The sequence below is a fragment of the Nesoenas mayeri genome, assembly GCF_963082525.1.
Source record: "Nesoenas mayeri genome assembly, chromosome: 5".
Taxonomy (NCBI): domain Eukaryota; kingdom Metazoa; phylum Chordata; class Aves; order Columbiformes; family Columbidae; genus Nesoenas; species Nesoenas mayeri.
In genome coordinates, this window is record NC_137548.1 from 24,849,117 (window position 1) to 24,866,636 (window position 17,520).

Consider the following 17,520-nt stretch of genomic DNA (forward strand, 5'->3'; position numbering starts at 1 on the left):
GGGAGTCACCTCTTCTCTCCTTTGCCTTGTTCGTTCTCTCTCTCTCTCCCAATAATTGTGAGGTGAAATACAGTTTCCAGGTAACTGTATGGATCACGTATTGAGTGACCACATCCACTTCTCTTCCTACATTCTACTATTCCTCCTATTTTTTCCTATAGCTTAACAAACAACTAAACAAGAAGAGGCAGTTTGCAATATTTGTAAATTCACTCCTAATTTAATGTTTAATTTGACAAAGATTGCTGTCCACATAACTAAAAGCAGTATTATTTTTTTTTTAAAGGCAAATAACTATAAAAATCTTTTAAATGGCTAGCAGTCAGAAGAGTAAATCCGTACAATTAGGATAATACGCTAGCTGGCAATACAGGCACAAGTGCAAGACCTGTATTTACATTATATGTTCACAATATAATTGTGTTAGAGTGTGAGAAAAAATTGGCTAAAGGGATATTTATTGGGCCAACTTTTATCCACAGCTACAGAAATGCAATCTAAAATCTAACCTTAACAAAAACAGTAAGGAAATCAAATTAGTACCTGACATGCTGCGCATATACCTTTAAATATATTGTATCTTTAAAGCTTTTCACATCTTTTCCCTCTCCCAATAACTTTTTCCAGACTTAGTCATACTTCCCTGCATCATTTTATTCATTATATATATATATATAATATATATATATATAAACAGAGGTTGAGGTATTTTAAGTGATGTTTCTCTGTCTCTTTCCCAACCACAAACTATGTAAAAGAGAAGGTTAGCTGGCAAACAGAAGCAAGCCAAACATTTATCTAAACAGAGAGCTCTCCAACAGTGTCTCATCTCAAAAAGCAGCATTCTCTGTGTACTGTAAAGCTATAGGGGCTCAGTGGCACTTCCCCCAGGGCCACCTTCATCTGTTTACTCAGTGGCCAAAGAGTTGCGAAGATGCGGATGGTGCGCTTGACATTATTGAGACCTGACTGAGATCCCACAGAAAAGTAAAACAGGTGAACAGTAATACAACATTCAGATTACTTCTTACTATTTGCATGTTGATTGATTTCATTGTCAATTCCAAAAGTAGGGGGGGGGGAAAAAAAAGTTAAGAGACAATATAGGAAGTGATGAAGAGAAGACTTTTGATTGTGGCTTTTTTTTTTTTTTTAATGAAAGTAAATGCACTTTCTATTTTTGCCTTAATATTAAAAGTCTCCCAGTGGCACACAGAATACATTCCCCTTACGAAACTGTTTGTTTATTTTTAATTCAAAATGGAGCAGCCACAAGCGAAGCACTGGTGGGGAAAAGAAAATCACATGGGTTAGATTATTAATTTCTATTAACAATTCTAAGTCTAATTTTAATGAAACTGCTGGAAGCAGGGGATTAAAGGAAGAAGAAATTAGTGTAAAGACGGAATATCAGGAAACAAGAGACAGAAATACAGATAAAAGACAGCTGTAATGAGGAAAGAGAGCCAAGTATCATTGTGGGTGTTTTGTTTGGTTTTAATTCTTTTTATTTTACTAAATACAATGTGTTCTTAAAACAAAAGCAATGAAATAGGCAAAATTACTTCACTCCCACCCCCGATGACACCACAGGACCTGTGTAGGTGACACACGGGTTAACATGCAAATGCACAAAAGGGGACTCTGCTCAGGGTGAGATTTATCGGAGAGAAGAAATGCATTTTTAATTTAATTGCTCCAGTCAGTTGGATGCAAACGCTGAGAAGATTTTGCCTTGTTTCCTAACTTTCCCAAAAGGATCAAACCAAACTTAACGAGCTAAAGTGATTTTAAACACATTACCAGGCACAGCCCACTTCGGAATACAAAGAGCAGTAGCAGGTGTTAAAGTATCAGCCACTGGTCCCAGCTCGGGATATCTGCTTGCCAGCCCTCCGACTCACGCCACTCTTGCCCTGGGTATGCTATCCAAACACTAAACTGTGGGAAACTACATTTCCATAGGGCATTTCAGGTGAAAAAAGGACTGTTTTGTTGGGGTTTTTTGTTTGTTTTGTTTTTTAAATAAAAGACAGTGCTTTTGTGTATCTACTTCGTGTAATTTTATATGCACATCTCTCTACAGATACCTAGTAATTAAGCTAATAAAAATCCTAGCACGGACGAAAGTAAAACTGCGTAGAACGGACTGCCAGTGCTCACTGCTACCTGCCTGTTCCTAGGAGATGAAGCATTAGAGGAAGAAGTTACAAAGCAAGAAAGAAACAGACCGACACACCGACCCCCCCAAAGCGCTCCACCGCGGGCTGTGCCGCACCTGCCCGCGCAGACACCCGCGGCACAGGCGGTGCCCCGCGGCGGCGGGCGGCTCTGCGGCACCGAGGCTGCTGGACTGCGGGGTCGCTGCCCCGTCCCACCCGCAGCGGGACGCAGCGCCTGTCCCAGCCCGCCCCCGGCGCGGCGCGGCACACTCACTGGTTGTGGTAGCCGAGCGGGTCGGAGATGCACAGCTCAGAAATGTCCATCACTCCAGTTTGAGCATTCCCGGTTGGAGAAGAAAACAAAAAAAAAAAAAAAAAAAAAAGAAGGAGAAAAAGGAAGGAAGATTAAAAAAAAAAAAAAGAAAGAAAGAAAAAGCACGAGAGAACAACTAAACTGCAGAGGGAAAGGCGGGCAGGGAGCCCCGGGAAGGGGAGCTGGCCCGAGCCCGGCGGCGGGGCAGAGGCGGCAGGGCGGGCGCCGGGGAGGCAGCGCCGCGCTGCTCCGCTCCGGCACCCGCGTGCGGACACACTGGCGGCGGCAGGAGGCGGGCGGCGGGCGGCGCGCAGGACACGGCCACGGGGGATTTCGCCGCCTCGAGCCCCGCTGTAGCTTTAACGCCGGGAGACGGATGGAGACGGCAGGGCGGCTATTGGCTCCCGCGCAGGGGCTGGGCTTGGAGCGCGGCTGGGGGAGGCACGGCCGGGGGGGCCGCCGGACTCGACACCGGCACCGCAGCGCGGCGGGCGGCACTCCGCAGCCCGAGCGCCGGTCGGCGCCGCGCTCCCCCGGGGAAGGCGGCGGGGCGGTCTGGGCCGGGGCCCGAGGGCAGCGGGGTGTCCCGGACCGGGGCCGGAGGAGTTGGCCCCGCGGGGTGCAGTGCGACGCGGCCGCCGGCAGCGCGGGTGACACGAAATCGCAGAGCCAGCCGGGTCCCACCACGGGAGTGATGGCAGCGGCAGCGCACGCTCCCCTTGGCTTTTACTCACTAAGCTGTCTCTCGTGGGCACCGGCTGTAGAGTTTAGGCTTAAGCAAAACCTTGAGGTGAAGGGTGCTCTGTGGACTACAGCTGCTCGCTACCCGCCTGGGCATGCCGGCGGGCCTCTGTCCACCCAGACAGCAGTCGGCATGCACAGCAAAACACACCAGTGTGCCACTTTGTACATGCATGTTGCAGGCGTCATTACACACAAACACAATACCACAAACACACACGTTGTGCACATGAACAGACCCACATCTCACAGTGACAGGGCCTAATCACTGTACTTAAACATCTGCTTTCCCATACACACACAAATACATTCAGGCAGAAGACTGCCCGAGTCCCATTTAAAAGCAGTGCAATTCAGATATCTCTTCAGTGCGGCTTATGACACCACCACACTGGAATAAATCCTGGCACATTAGATCAGAATTAGACATTCAAGATAACAGCACGTATTCCCAGGCACAAAACCCATAGATCTAGACCCTGAAAATTCTTCAGACGTCCAAATTGGCACATACAACCAATCTCATGAAAGACACATTTTCAAAGCTCTGCACATGTACTGGCTGCTGTTAAAGTCAGTGTGCTTTCACAATGCCTGCACACATTTTCACATTCATACAATTCCACTGCATATTTACAGCAATGTACCAATACCTGCCTGAAGATCCCACTCCACGTAAGCACCCAAGCCTCTCCAGGCACATGCCCAGCACATGCAGGCTTGCATGGAAAGCCTGACTCACAGAGCTGCCCTACTGTGTCTATTTGTTCCTTGCTACCTACTCTCCACCTTCCAAACTGCACTCATGCAAACCTCACTTGTTTCTCTCCTATGCTTCCAATTCATGTTTAGATGTCTGCTGCTCAAATACATAAAAATATCCTTAAACAGATAGGCAAGAACTAGAGGCCTTTTTTAAAAGAATACGCACAAACACACCTGGATAAAACTTCATTCTCTTACGCCAGGCAAACAAAAAGTAGTAAGAGCTAAGAGGATATTTCTAAATATAAAACCCAGAATCTAATTTGAGGCGACACAAAAATGAGCGTGTACCATACCGAGACAAGCAAAGGGCAGACTAGAGCTTTTCAGATGAAGGGGACAATATAGCATAGAAGAAAATGCAGTGTGGTTCAGCTATGAACATGAGAATAACCACTGACTAAATTAGGTGAAAACTTTTCATACAATCAGTATGTGTAGAAACTTGAAATACTCAAAAAAGAGGAATGGCCAGATTCACAGCCAGCGTAAACCATCACTGTAGCGCAACTTCCTCAATACACCCCCTACCAGAGATCTTAACAAATGCCATACAAACTAATGGTGTGCCCCAGTGTGTCTCCAGGCTATGTGGGGCAAACTGTGTGATTCTGATCAACTGTACTTAAGACAGGATAGCCTAAGGATGTCAAAATAGCGGTCTGTCATGGTGAAAGGTATGTATGAAAAAGGCACAGAAAACAGGTTAGTTTAGAAAATGGGAGACAGACAGAAGACTCATCCACAGCTTTATGAGTACAGCAGAATCTGATTACCTGAATGTTGCAGGTGACACGATTCAGATTATACATCTTTCTAGGAAGCAGAATTAATATAAATGGAACATATACACATATACCTTTGTACACCTAAGTGATATATCAGCCCAGCAGAAACTCTAAGGTGCTTTGAATGCTGAAGAGACGTAAGACAAGATCTTTAGTAGGGCATTAGCCTTAGTAGGGTCTGAGATTGTAAGCAAGGAATCTCACTGACCACATAGGAGAACACCTGACCCAAGCAGAGACAAGAAAGACAAAACCAGCATGAGTCTGTTTCCAACAGAAAACTGAGGTCAGAGAGGAACTCACTGATTACCCAGTTGCTCCATGAAGATTCCTGATGCACAGTAGCAAGAGAGGCTGGAGGAGGCACACGGTGTCAGGGCCTGGGCAGGCCACAGCTCAGGAGAACTCATGGTGTTTGCAATGAGCTGATTTTGATGGAAAACAATTTTCTCTGGAAAGATGTGCCCTGGCTGGATCCTGACTATGCAGAGATTAGCTCTAGTGTGGGCTCCCAGTGAATGGGAGACCAGGGTGGAAATGGCCTGGCAGGCAGATCCTGCTATCCCAATAGCTGATGTTTTAATTTTGCACTTTTAACTTTTATCCAGGCCGAGGTGAGGCAAGCAGGGAGCCATGTGATTGTCTGGCACAAAGGTCCACAGGGCTGAATTAACTGATATAAACAGCACAATGGTGGGTTTGTACTCTGGAAATGGGCTGCTGCTGACAGAGGACTGCCTGGGTAAGGTGGGTATTTACAGAGTGGTGCAGAAATGTAACATTAATCTCTTATGACACAGTGCAAATGGACAAATGGAGCTTCCCTTGCCTTAAGAGTAGCTGTGCAGAGGCCTGGTTCTTCCTTCCTGAGAAGAACAGAAAGGAATAGTCTCTGCTGGCTGCGCCTGATCTGCCAACTTGAATTCCCCAAGAAAGAGGACAAGAGTCCTGCAGGCTGATTTTGGAACTTCAGGAGGCTTCATCTTTTGCAAACCCCTCTGCACACAGCACTTGCTGACCTCTTCTCACAGCTTTAGCCAATTTCTCTTCCTCCCAAAGGATAAGGAAGGAAACACTGTCCATCCTTCCAATACACGCATTTTTTTAAAAAAAAGTACAAGGGTGAGGTTAGAAAGAACTATAAGATTAAACTGCCTGATCTGGAAGACAAAAATCTCAGTTTGGGTAAATATAAGGCAGAATTGCAGATGCGACAGCAGCACTACCTCACCCTGTGAGCACAGCCTTTGTTGCGCTCCTCACTGAATCCTGCCCTGGAGCTGCTGCTCTGTCCCTGCACAAGGGACAGGAACAGGCCTGGCCACTCAGCCTGTGGGCTCTGACCAGAGCATACCCACAGGTGCTATGCACTGGGGTGACTTTCATGAGGCAGCCTCTGGCTTTCAAGGTCGCCAGTTCTCCTCACACCAGGTCCAAATGCAGAGCAGCGACTTTCCGTCAGTTTTAGGCTCAAACAGAGCACAGAGTGCTAAAGGCTGGTGGAGCTATAGGCAGTATCAGTTCTTTGAGACACGAAATCACCCTCCCCAGAAAGCAAGCACAAATTGCAAAGACATGTCTCTCTATTTTTTGCTCTCTCTTCCAAGAGATGACAGATACTTTCTTTGGAGAGTTTCCCCCCATCCTTTAATGACTAATCTGGTTTTAACAGATTAATTTTTGACTTTTAAAAAACTTCTGTCATGGAATAATGATCAACTTTCCAGCAAGCTGACTGATTGACTGACAGAAATTTCATTTGGTCTAATATAGGAGTAACCTGCAAATCATGCCAAACAAACTTGATTTCACTTGTTGATAAAGCTATTTTTTTGTGAATCAGGAAAATGCAGCAGAGGGAAATATCTAGTTACTCGTGGGTTTTTGGGATTTTTTTCCATAGTATGAAGGCCCTATTATTGTATTATCACAAAGAAATCAGTGAAGTGGTACCTGCACAGGGCAAAAAACATACATAACATACATAATGATTAGGAGACCTAAGCTGGGCAGAAGAGACTTGTGTACACACATTCTTATCTTGTCTGCTGGGGATAGAGGAGTTCAATGACCTTTCCCAGCCTCTCTCATTTAAGGAAACAATGGTTACAGAAGGGTGGTTGTGATGAATTTAGAAGACAAGCCCTTCACACTTTTGAAGCCAACATTTCTGCTTGGACTTCATGCAAGTAATTGTGTCACATGTCCTGATCCCTCTGCTCTACAAGGCTAGTAACCCTGGGGAGAAACTGAGGTCCCCCGAGCGCAGGTCCCTGAGGAGGTTCCATCTGAATATGAGGAGAAACTTCTTTACTTTGAGGGTGCCAGAGCACTGGAACAGGCTGCCCAGAGAGGTTGTGGAGTCTCCTTCTCTGGAGACATTCAAGACCTGCCTGGACACATTCCTGTGTGATCTACTCTGGGTGAACCTGCTTTAGCAGGTGGGTAGGACTAGATGATCTCCAGAGGTCCCTTCCAACCCCAACCACCCTGTGATTCTGTGATCACTGGCAGGCTTTCACTGCTCTCACATATATCCCCTTGCACAGCAAACAGCTATCTCAGATATAGACTCCATCCATGAGGATAAAACAGCCTTCTTTACTTTGGCCTCTCTTCTGTTTTCCCTTACCACATCCAAGCAGTTTGCTCTCTTCACCAAAGGCAATGTCTTATTTTCTACCAAACTCCAATAGATTTTTTTTTTCCCCATAAAAACTAATTGGCTTTATGAACAATATGCTTCGATCTAAAAGGTATCATCACCATTACTGCTGATGATCAACATCTATTTAAGCAGGAAATAGTTTTCACATTGTAATTTTTAAATAACTGCTCATCTGAACATCCTTAGACATGCTTCAAGTGTTACCTAGTCTTTAAAATATCTGTGTTACAATTCTCAACCTATAGACTACCAAATCATATCATAAAGAGATTATGTGACTTGCCCCAAACCATTCTGACAAATCTGTAGCAAAGCAATAGTCTGAATACAAGTGTCTCAACCCTTACTATCCTGCTTTGAATCAGAATTCTCTGTACCAAAAATGTGACCTTCCATTAAGTTCTGTGCGTGGACACAACAGTGTTAGGGGCCCTGAGATGAGACAAACATAGTCCCTATGTTGCCAAAGGTCAGAACTTTCTTTCAATAAGCCCTGTTTTAGTAGGGCTGATGCTATTTTGTATCCCTTTATACCTGCTTTTGTCTTTGCAGTGTTAATAGCAGGACATGTTCCTGCTGACATCTTAGATGAAAGTCCACACACAGACACACACACACGCACAAAGACACACCAGGCAAAACCAGATTAACTTATATAGAATTCAAAACAGGGCATCAGTGTGACAGGTGCAAAACGTTTTACCAAATGGGAAAGAAATAAAGACAATGGGTAGAGAGATATCATTTTCCAGATTTTGGAAGAGCTTGTAGTAAGAAACATACAGAGAAGAAGGAAAGGAAGTAAATAGTTGGGATTATGCCTTCTGCTCTCTCTTGTATCATCAGTTAGCTGGGGTATTTGATAGGAACTTTTCCTTGCTCAGAAATACTGCAGTGTATCTGTTTTCCTGTTTTGTCAATCTACTTCTTAGTCAAGTCTTTGCCTAACTGAGCAGACAGAAACTCAGTTAAACTTTGTTTAACTGAGCAGACAGAAACTGTGCTCAAAAAAAGATAATTACAGAGGCAGATAAATCTCATAGACTTAGAAGACTTCAATGGAGACCTGTGATCCAGCTCCAGATTTTGACCTGTTGCTGATCTTTTTCGTGGGATGTATTACACTAACCCTCACTTGGGCCACTGTGTTTGGGCAGAACATGACCAAGACATTGACTGGAAAGTGGTTTTATTCACACTGACAGCTACACATCACTTACTAGCATACTCACTGCTGTTTCCTGTCCTCCTTGAAAACTGAAGTAAAGCAGAAATGAATCCTTCCCTATCCACAATCCTGGGTGTCCACAGAGCAGTAGCTGGGCTATTTGCTCAGCTGCCAGGAGGAAGGAGGGAACACAAGGCATCAGGGAATCTTGGAAATACCTGTGCTTAGCTGTCACCGGTCCTCCAGCACAGAGGCATCACAAGCAAGGATTTCCCAGCATGGTAGTTCATCCTGTGAGGTAGGACATAAGGTCAAACAGCATCTTTCCACCTTTAGCTTTCGTACTTCAGTACACTAGCTTCAAGTCTTGTATTACAAAAGGCCAAGGAGGGAGGTCAGGAGAAGAGGGGATGGTTGTTCATTCCTCTAATTTGGGGAGATAGTTTGCTGCTTCTCTCTCCAAGCCCTTGCACTCCAAGCAATGCATTTTAATCACCTCACAACTCTTACATTCACAATACCATTTTACTCACTGAACTGATAAAAAGAAATATCTGTCTTGTCAGGAGAAATAACAGTTACTTACTGTTATGCCAGAAGCAAAAAATTAAAACATTTTTCGCATGTGCTCTGATAATGTCTCAACCCAGCAAAGTAGTGGGACTTAAAGAAATTAAATGCTTCAGAGTTATTATTGTTAGAGACTGTGCCCACTGGGGTTAGGCAGTGGAAAGGGAGGGTAATTTTTCCAAGTTTGTGATGGAAACAGGAGCTTAAACACATACAACATAACTTACTAATATTTCCCAACAACAGCAACAGGTAGCTACAGTGACCCAGACTCTACAGTTAGAATACTATTATGTGACAGAAAACAGTGGGTAAGTGTGCAATTTCCTCTTATCTGGGTTCTCTGAGTAGGTAAGAGCCCTTTGGGAAAGTGGTGTATGCAGTTAAAAAGAAGCAAAGCGGTGAAAGGACTTTTCCATCCAGGGAATAAGGGATGAAGAAAACAAGGATTAAAGACCTTCCTTTCCCTGCAGGAACCTCCATCTGGCCTCATCTGGGCACAGTCACAGAATGTTGGGGATTGGAAGGGACCTCAAAAGATCATCTAGTCCAATCCCCCTGCCGGAGCAGGAACACCTGGATGAGGTTACACAGGAAAGCGTCCAGGCGGGTTTTGAATGTCTCAAAGACTATTGACTTCACCAGGTCAAATACAGAGAAGTTCACCAACAGCAGATCTATGCAGAAGTATTTAACAGTGAGATGAACCTGCAGGTCCCAAGTGATCTTAGGAAACCTGATGCATGACAGTCTGGAAAAAGCAAAGATCAACAGATGATCAGGACTTCTCTCCTGGTCACCTTCTCCAGCTTCAGAATAATAAAATATTTCTACAGTTTCTAACAATAAGCGGGTACAGATTTTGGCTGGAGCCAGACATGACAGAGGCCGGCTTCCTTCTGACATGCTGTATCAGCAGCACAACTGCATGTCTCCTCCACTCTGGATCTCCAAACTTGGTTAAGTACATGACCATTTTGAAGATTTGTTCTCTACTAATTTTAGTGTCTGAACAACAATACACATTTTTTTCACAACTCCCTCTTGAGTTTATTTGTTACTTGCACTACATTTATTCCACTCTCTGGAAAAGAGAAAATTGGTGTGACAGATTATTTGATTAGACAACTTTACCAACAAAGACTATCCCAAGCTTCTTAACATACTTTTAACTTCTCAGTTCCATCAACTGTATCTCATTCAGACACCTAGATTAAAACATGTTATGAAATCACTCCTCTGTCTACAAATCATTAACATTCAAACACTATGCCTACAGACCATGAATGATCATTGTTTTGTGGCAATTTTTCAAACAAGACGTGGAAAAAGTACAAGAAAAACAACCCTTGCCTATACCACAAAACATAATTTAGAAGAGGTAGACCAACTCAGGACTATATAAATGTGTGTTCTTTAGCTACACAATATATGCACATACAGTATCAAGAGGGTAGCCAGTCACAAGGAGACAGATGCTGGTTACCACAAAAAACCACTTTTCTGTGCAAAGTAAAGAAAAAGCTGCACTAGCTCAGTCCTATGTCTGTTACACAGCCTTGTATACTCCAAAAGAGTACAATCTCTCTCCTATGTGGATGTAGAAGTCCCTGGATGTCTTTGAAAAAGTCTTGTTGATGTGACTTCCAAGTCTAAGTTTCTCAGAGAACTGGGCACACAGGTAGCTGTGGACAGCAGTAAAGTCTTCTAATGCACCTGAACATGTGTCAAAGGATTTCAGCAAAAATGCCTTCATCCTTCAAATTCACATGTTGCCAGCTTAACTGTTCCTGTGGCAGCATTAGAAAGTATTACTTTTCAGTATCATTGTTAAGGCAAACTTTAATCTCTGTCCCCTGTGGTCTGAGGGTGCAGCCTCCTAGCAACAGGTCCCCTTGATCTCCACAGTGCTTACAAAGGAAAATCCAGTTCTGGTCTTCTGCTCATCTCTTGAACACTTTTATTTTAGCAATAATCAAAGACTAACAATGCCTCTCCTCTCTACTCCTCTGTTGAATATACCAGCCTTCTCTTAAATACTTACAGTCAGCTGAACTCAGTAGTACTCAAGTAATCTTTTAGACCTTACCCCTCAACATTTGGCAGCATTTCATAACACATGTGGTCAGCAACCCAGCGAAGGGTAGGCTTTTATGACATAACTTCCGGAAGTTGTTGCTACCAGCTTTGTCCTGGAAACCATACAGCGTTCGGATATCACTACTTCTTAAACCCACTGCTTCTTCAGAGTACCAAGAAGCTAGACAGAAGCAGGACAGAAGGAAGATGTCTGGAAAGACTGTGACTGCTTCAGATACAAAGGTCTGCTAAACAGCCAACGATGTGGCACCCAGGAGGGCCCTGCCTTGCTTCCGAAGGAGAAGGTACCAGACAAGAAAACCTTGAGAGACCACACTGTTTCCAAGAGCTCATTTAATGAGGACAGTCATTAAACTGATTGGTCAAGCAGGATGGTTAAAACAAACAAAAAATGTAGGTCATCAGCCTTGATCAGCCAGCAACCATTTGAGTTGAATCAGCCCATTTAGCTTTATAATCATACGCATGGCAGCTGTGTTCCACGTAGCTAGTCTAGTGCCTCTTCTGAAGGCACTATGGGGGACCATCATTGGCAGGCAACACAACACAGGGCTTTGCTACTACACACCAGAGAGAATACCTGACCTGCAGCGTAAGGATGTTCAGAACGTGCCTTACACGTCGTAATGCCCAGAAGGTACATTCTTCCTGCAGAGGCAGTACTTCTAGAAATATAGAATACTTCTGCATAGACAAACGTAGATGACACCCATCAAGATGAGCAATAAATATCTCCAGGGGTTAAACTATGACACAAACCAAGCACTTTTAGATATGACAATACACTTGCTATGTAAGGACCACTTCTTTTTTTCTTTTTTTTCTTTTAGCTACTACAGTTCTTACATACAAAGTACAAGAGCACCAATATAAGGCTTAAATATTTGCCAGGCTGTCAAAGCTAAACAGACAAGTGACAACTTGAGCTCCTCACTTATGTACCCAAACTTTTAACTACACACCGTGGGGCAAAGAATAAGCACTCAGATGTCTCAGTGATTAGCTCTCCCAACAGTAAAACATACCCAAAAAAGTGCAGTGTCTTAAAGTAGTGTAAGAGTTATTAAATGTTTGTAGGATGTCCATGAGCATCACTTGCGTCCAGTGTTCTCAAGCAAGGGTCGGTGCTAGCTGCAGTACCCAGGGACATGGCCTGCAGAGGTTTGTCAGTATAAGGCATGGGGCAGCCTGGTAGAACCAGTAAACTGTAGCTTCGTCTGCACTGCTATACTGTTCCACCTTAGGCAAAACTTTTGGCATAATACCCTGCAAAACCCTCCTGATAAAAGAAGAAATTGTTCATCCAAAAATATGGGGAGAAGCTGGGTCATCAGATGAGGGTGAAATTGGTTTAAAAGCCATTAAGAAGAAAGCAACCCAGGCATTCAGGAGCAATCACAGCTGCTTGGGCTGATCAGAAGAGACAGAAGGAATTATTTATTTATGGACTTCCTGCTCTCCCTGAGCGGGTGTCTCCACTGGGGAAACTTTAAGAGGAGTGGGGAGCAGGAGACAGGTGCTGCTTGAAATCCTCCAGAGGTTTTCCTGGCCTGGACCTCAGGAGAGTTAAACATATTTCATGCCCAAAGCATCCAGGAGCCATCGACTTCTCTTTCTCAGAGCAGGAGAGGCCAGAAAGAGCATCACATGCGTCTCTGCTGGGACGGAGCATAGAGAGCCCCAGGCACCCAGGCTGCCATGCAAGCTTTACACAACTTACAGTAAGATCCCTGCAGAGCAATAGTGCTTGAGTACACAGCCGTTTCTCTCTTCTCGTGGTTCAGCTGCTTCCCTTTAAACACAGATCAAGTGTCTCTAGGGACTCAGCAAGTGTTTAACAGACCTGCCTGATGGAAGGACCTCCAATGAGAAAACCAAGACCTGAAACTCCCAATAGACATTCTCAATTCAATCCACAGCTGATAAGGCAACCCTGAAGTTACATGCAACTAGATACGAACTGCACAGAAAGCACATCAGTCTAGTCTGTATCCAAAGCTCATCTAAACACCCTAAACATAAGGGGGAGGGAAGGACTAGCAGATTAAACAGGAAGAAATACTTGAACTGCAAATGTCAGCACGGAAATATGGAATTCTTGATATAGCATCAAGAATTCCTTTTCAAGTTACAGTGCTGTCTTTGCTGATGCAATTTCTTATTGTTTCCCCAAACTGGAGGAAGAAGAGGAATTATTCCCTAAAAATCACAGAGTTCTCTTCAGTACTGAAAGTTGACCATTCACCACTAACTCAAAAAGAGCTGTAGAGACAGACAGCTCTGTCCAGTCAGACAGATCTGGCAACTATTCTCTTGTTCTGGCTTCGGTCAGAGGGCCACAAAAGGGAACCAGGGCTTGGAAATTATCAAACGCCACCAGAATTTTTTGTTTGCTGGAAGATGCTGCAGAGAGTAGTGTTACAAAAGGGTCGCTGATGGGAACTGAACAGAATATGTGAGTGTTACAGGCTGCACTGTGTCAATTCATGTTTCCCTGCAATTCATTAGTGATGAGATGCCAGAGATTGAGATGAAAAGGGCAGGAGCAGACAGTGACCTACTGCTTTAGACACATCTCATTCAACATCCCCAGTTTATTTCTGTTCTGCCTCTGCTAATATATCTTGCGTTACTCACCAGCAATGATATTTTTCCTCAATTCTGATCTCAAACCAGTACATTGTTTTGTGTCACTAAAGCTACGGCAAAACCAGTTGAGGTAGCAAAATAATGTTTTGGGAAAGCTTTGAAAAGGAAAGGACTAAAGAACAAGAGAATATCATCTTCATCAAGATCGGAGATCCAAGGTAGCCTCAACATGAAAAAGGCACAGAGTCTAATGGTGAGAGTGTTCCAGTGTGTCCTGCTCACACTGTCTCCTCCTCACGCATAACAGTGATTTCAGCTACTTGTCAATACATGAAACCAGGTTTGTTCTCCTAGTCTATGTTTCTCCAAACAAAGGGCAGCATCCGTTTTCCATTCAATGAAACAGGTCTTATTTGGTCTCTCAAAGGAAAGTTAATTTACTGCCCATTCAGAGACAGGTTACATTTTTAGGGTTTGCATGACCTTTGTTTCTCACTCTGGGAAGAAGATCATTAAGCACCGATAGCTCCTTAGCCTGGGCAGGGAACTGCTCCAGAGAGGGCTGCATCCCCCAGGGAGACAGAGGACAGACAACCCAGGCCTCTCTGGGGAACTCTTCTGCTTCGTCCGTTGACTTGTGGCTTGAAAATCTTTACAGGGCCAAACCAAATACACTGCTAGTTTGTAAGTGCCAGGGTCATTCATTTGTGTGCTTTCAGACACATTGTTTGGGAAATTCAATTCACCCCTTATTTTGCCAAATTATGTTAATTTGCCAAATTTAGGTTCTAAAATCCTCCAGAGTCTGTAGTGTCCTTTGCCCCTTCATGCTCATTTGCCTTTTTAATTTCCCTTCCAACTTGCCAAAAGAAAAATAAGTCCATTTTGATTCTGTTCCTAGCCAGTTGACCTTGCCTTCAGAGCCTGGCACACCAACTTCCCCTACCACAATGGTCAGGTTACAAAAACAAAAGAACATTTACTTCTTCGTGAAACACTTCCCATTGAGATTTTTCAGTTACAATAATTTCTGTAGCATGCTCTGTGCTTTCACAGAGTCTCGGCATACAAGGCATAATCCGCACCCCTTTACACGCATTTGACAGCCAGGATGAGGCCTCTTCTTCCTGCTACGTTACACTCACGCCTCTGCACAGATACCAAATGCCTCTGCACTGGGCGAAGGTGTCCCCCAATGGTATTTGGTACTAGTGATGTCCAGTGTTCACCTCCTCCCCTCATGGGCTTTCCTTGCATGAGAATGTTACTGCTGTATAATTCAAGGTACAATTTTAAATAGATTAACTTAAGCTGGTGCAAAAGGCACTCGTTACTATTGAAACTAAACCTGTTTAGGCACCTAATGAGCAAAATTGAAGCATCCTTAAACTGGCAAGAGAGCATCCACAATTTAGTTTTTCATTAGTTGAAACGGATTGTTTTTTCTCCTTGTGTAGAAAAAAAAAATCTTCTCTGGACTGAGGAAACAGCAGCATGTGGAAAATAAATGACTGCCCATGCAAAGGTGCAACACCCATTAATGACTACCACAAAGAAGCAGGGAGGAGAAGGAGCTGAGGAGAGGGCTCAGTTGCTTGCACACAGCTTGTTAGGAAACACTGCATTCAATTTGACCACCAAGAAGCACCCAAGAATGGGCACCCAAAAGTGACAGCCAACTAACAAAAGTTTCAGGGACACCCCAATACACTTGGCACCCTCCCTTGGTTGGAAAACAGGAGGCGGGGGGGGGGGGGGGGGGGCGGGGAGGGGACGGACGATGACACAAAACCAAAAAACCACCAAACAACGAACCACACATCAAACGTCTGGGTGCACCTGCAGAGACACAGACCAGTTTCTGACACTCATACAGCATGTGCATTACATAGGGGTTCTGGTCTCAGTCAGCAGAGGATGCAGATTAGTTATTGTAAAGTGAACACTGCACAGAGCAAAGATGCACATCTTGCAGCACTTCGGCCCTATACATCCCTACCACCCAGGAGAGCCCACAGAGCCTTGCTATCATGAAATCCCTCTCAGAAGACGCAACAGCCTTTGTGGGAGGCTGGGGCCAGAATACACTCCTTTCGAACAGCTCTCCAGACCGCGATGTGACTGCGGCTGGCAAAACATGTTAGCTAATGAAGATTGAGTCAGGCAGTCAGTGACGATCGCTTCAGCCTGTTAATCCACTTAGGGAAGGAGAAGGAAAACCTGAGCTGAATTCGTGTGGTCCCTGCGAGGGACTGTACTGTGCCAGCTTTATCACCTAGGCAGAGGAATTCCAGCCAGAGCTGGATTGGGGAGAGCTCCGGGTGTAAAACCAGTGGCTTTTGGGAGACAGGAGCAAGAGCAGAGGTAGGGAACAGCAGTCCCCAGGCAGAGGGCCAGGAACAGATTTTGTGTCCACTGGGAACTAATGAAGCAAAGTGAGTTTTACTTGTCCTCTCACCAGAAGAAAGCAAGGACATGAATGTAAGCTTTTGCCTAACAGCAGGGCAGGGACAAAACACACACCTTGTACCCTTTCCACAAGGCAAAAAAGCTTCCCAAGGGGTCAACTCAAATTCCTGGCTTAGAAAGTCAGAGAGAGCATTTGTGCCCCAAACACCCATCCCAGCGGTGACAGAAAGCCAGCATTGCCTCCTGCCCAGTTTAACTAGCAGCTTGCAGGGATGATGGGTGCCAGTCCCAGGAAATGTCAGATTATCCTTAACCACCAGAGGGTGCTCCCCATCTCAAAGACACAGTCAATGTCACACATACACCCAGACGGCTAGAGCAGCCTTTATTTCCAGCAATTGTGGAATCTGAGCAAGGGAAAAATTAGAAAATTTAAAATAAATAATAATTAACAAATCTAATCCTGTGCTTCACCTCTGTTTCCCCACCCTCCCTGGCCAGGCAAGGTAAGGACCTCTTTCCTATTTGTCCTCTGTGTCCTGCTCAGTCAGGTGATTTTCCTCATGTGGAGGTTAAATCACTTTTATTCTTTTCTCCTAGGTCATGGATCCCAAGCAACAAATAAACACTATCCAGCTGGCAGGTCCGTGAGGAGTGAGACTCCAACTTGCCTGCCTCTGAGCAGGGTTAGGATCTCACCCTCTGGTCACATGCAGTTTTTGCGATACCAAGGCCTGACCTTACACCTGCACTGCCGTGGAGATGTGAGGGCCACCAACCTGTATGTTCAGGTCCACCTTCCCCAGTCTGACCTAAGCTGGTTTTCCAGAGGGGAGAGTGCCGGCTGTGCAGAGATGCCTTGGGGCAGCGTTTTCAAAACATCAGTTTTAGGACACTAGCACTATTTAACTCTGTCAATACGACACTTGTTGGGAACGACTGTTCACTTTGGTAATGCAGTGCCCCCACAGCCTCTCTCCCTTCTCCGGCTGAAGGGACACAGAGGTGAGTAACAGAGACTGCACACTCAGGAGCTGTGCACATGGCAAACCGCCACTTTGTGTCTTCAGCTTCCCATTTGTGTGGGTTAGAAATAATATCCCAGGGTTGCATCATATGCAGAGAACAGAGCAGTTAGGATTAAATCATAATGGTTATATTGCACCCTAAGATTCAGAGAATAAAGTGTTGAAAGCACGCCAAGTGAGATCAGGCACCTCTGCAAAACAGACTAGCTCTGCTAACGT

General features: G+C 44.7%; 1 protein-coding gene across 1 annotated transcript in view; it reads right to left on the minus strand.

The window, feature by feature from the left end:
• ESRRB (estrogen related receptor beta) overlaps nucleotides 1–3,245 on the minus strand; it is a gene marked incomplete at its 3' end in the record, with an annotated part of 84,757 nt that extends 81,512 nt beyond the window's left edge. Inside the window, exon 1 of the mRNA XM_080346036.1 lies at nucleotides 2,437–3,245. Within this exon, the coding sequence (XP_080202162.1) occupies nucleotides 2,437–2,486 (50 nt within the window). The 5' untranslated portion in view covers nucleotides 2,487–3,245. The remainder of the gene's footprint in view (nucleotides 1–2,436) is intronic.
• Nucleotides 3,246–17,520: the final 14,275 nt, after the last annotated feature.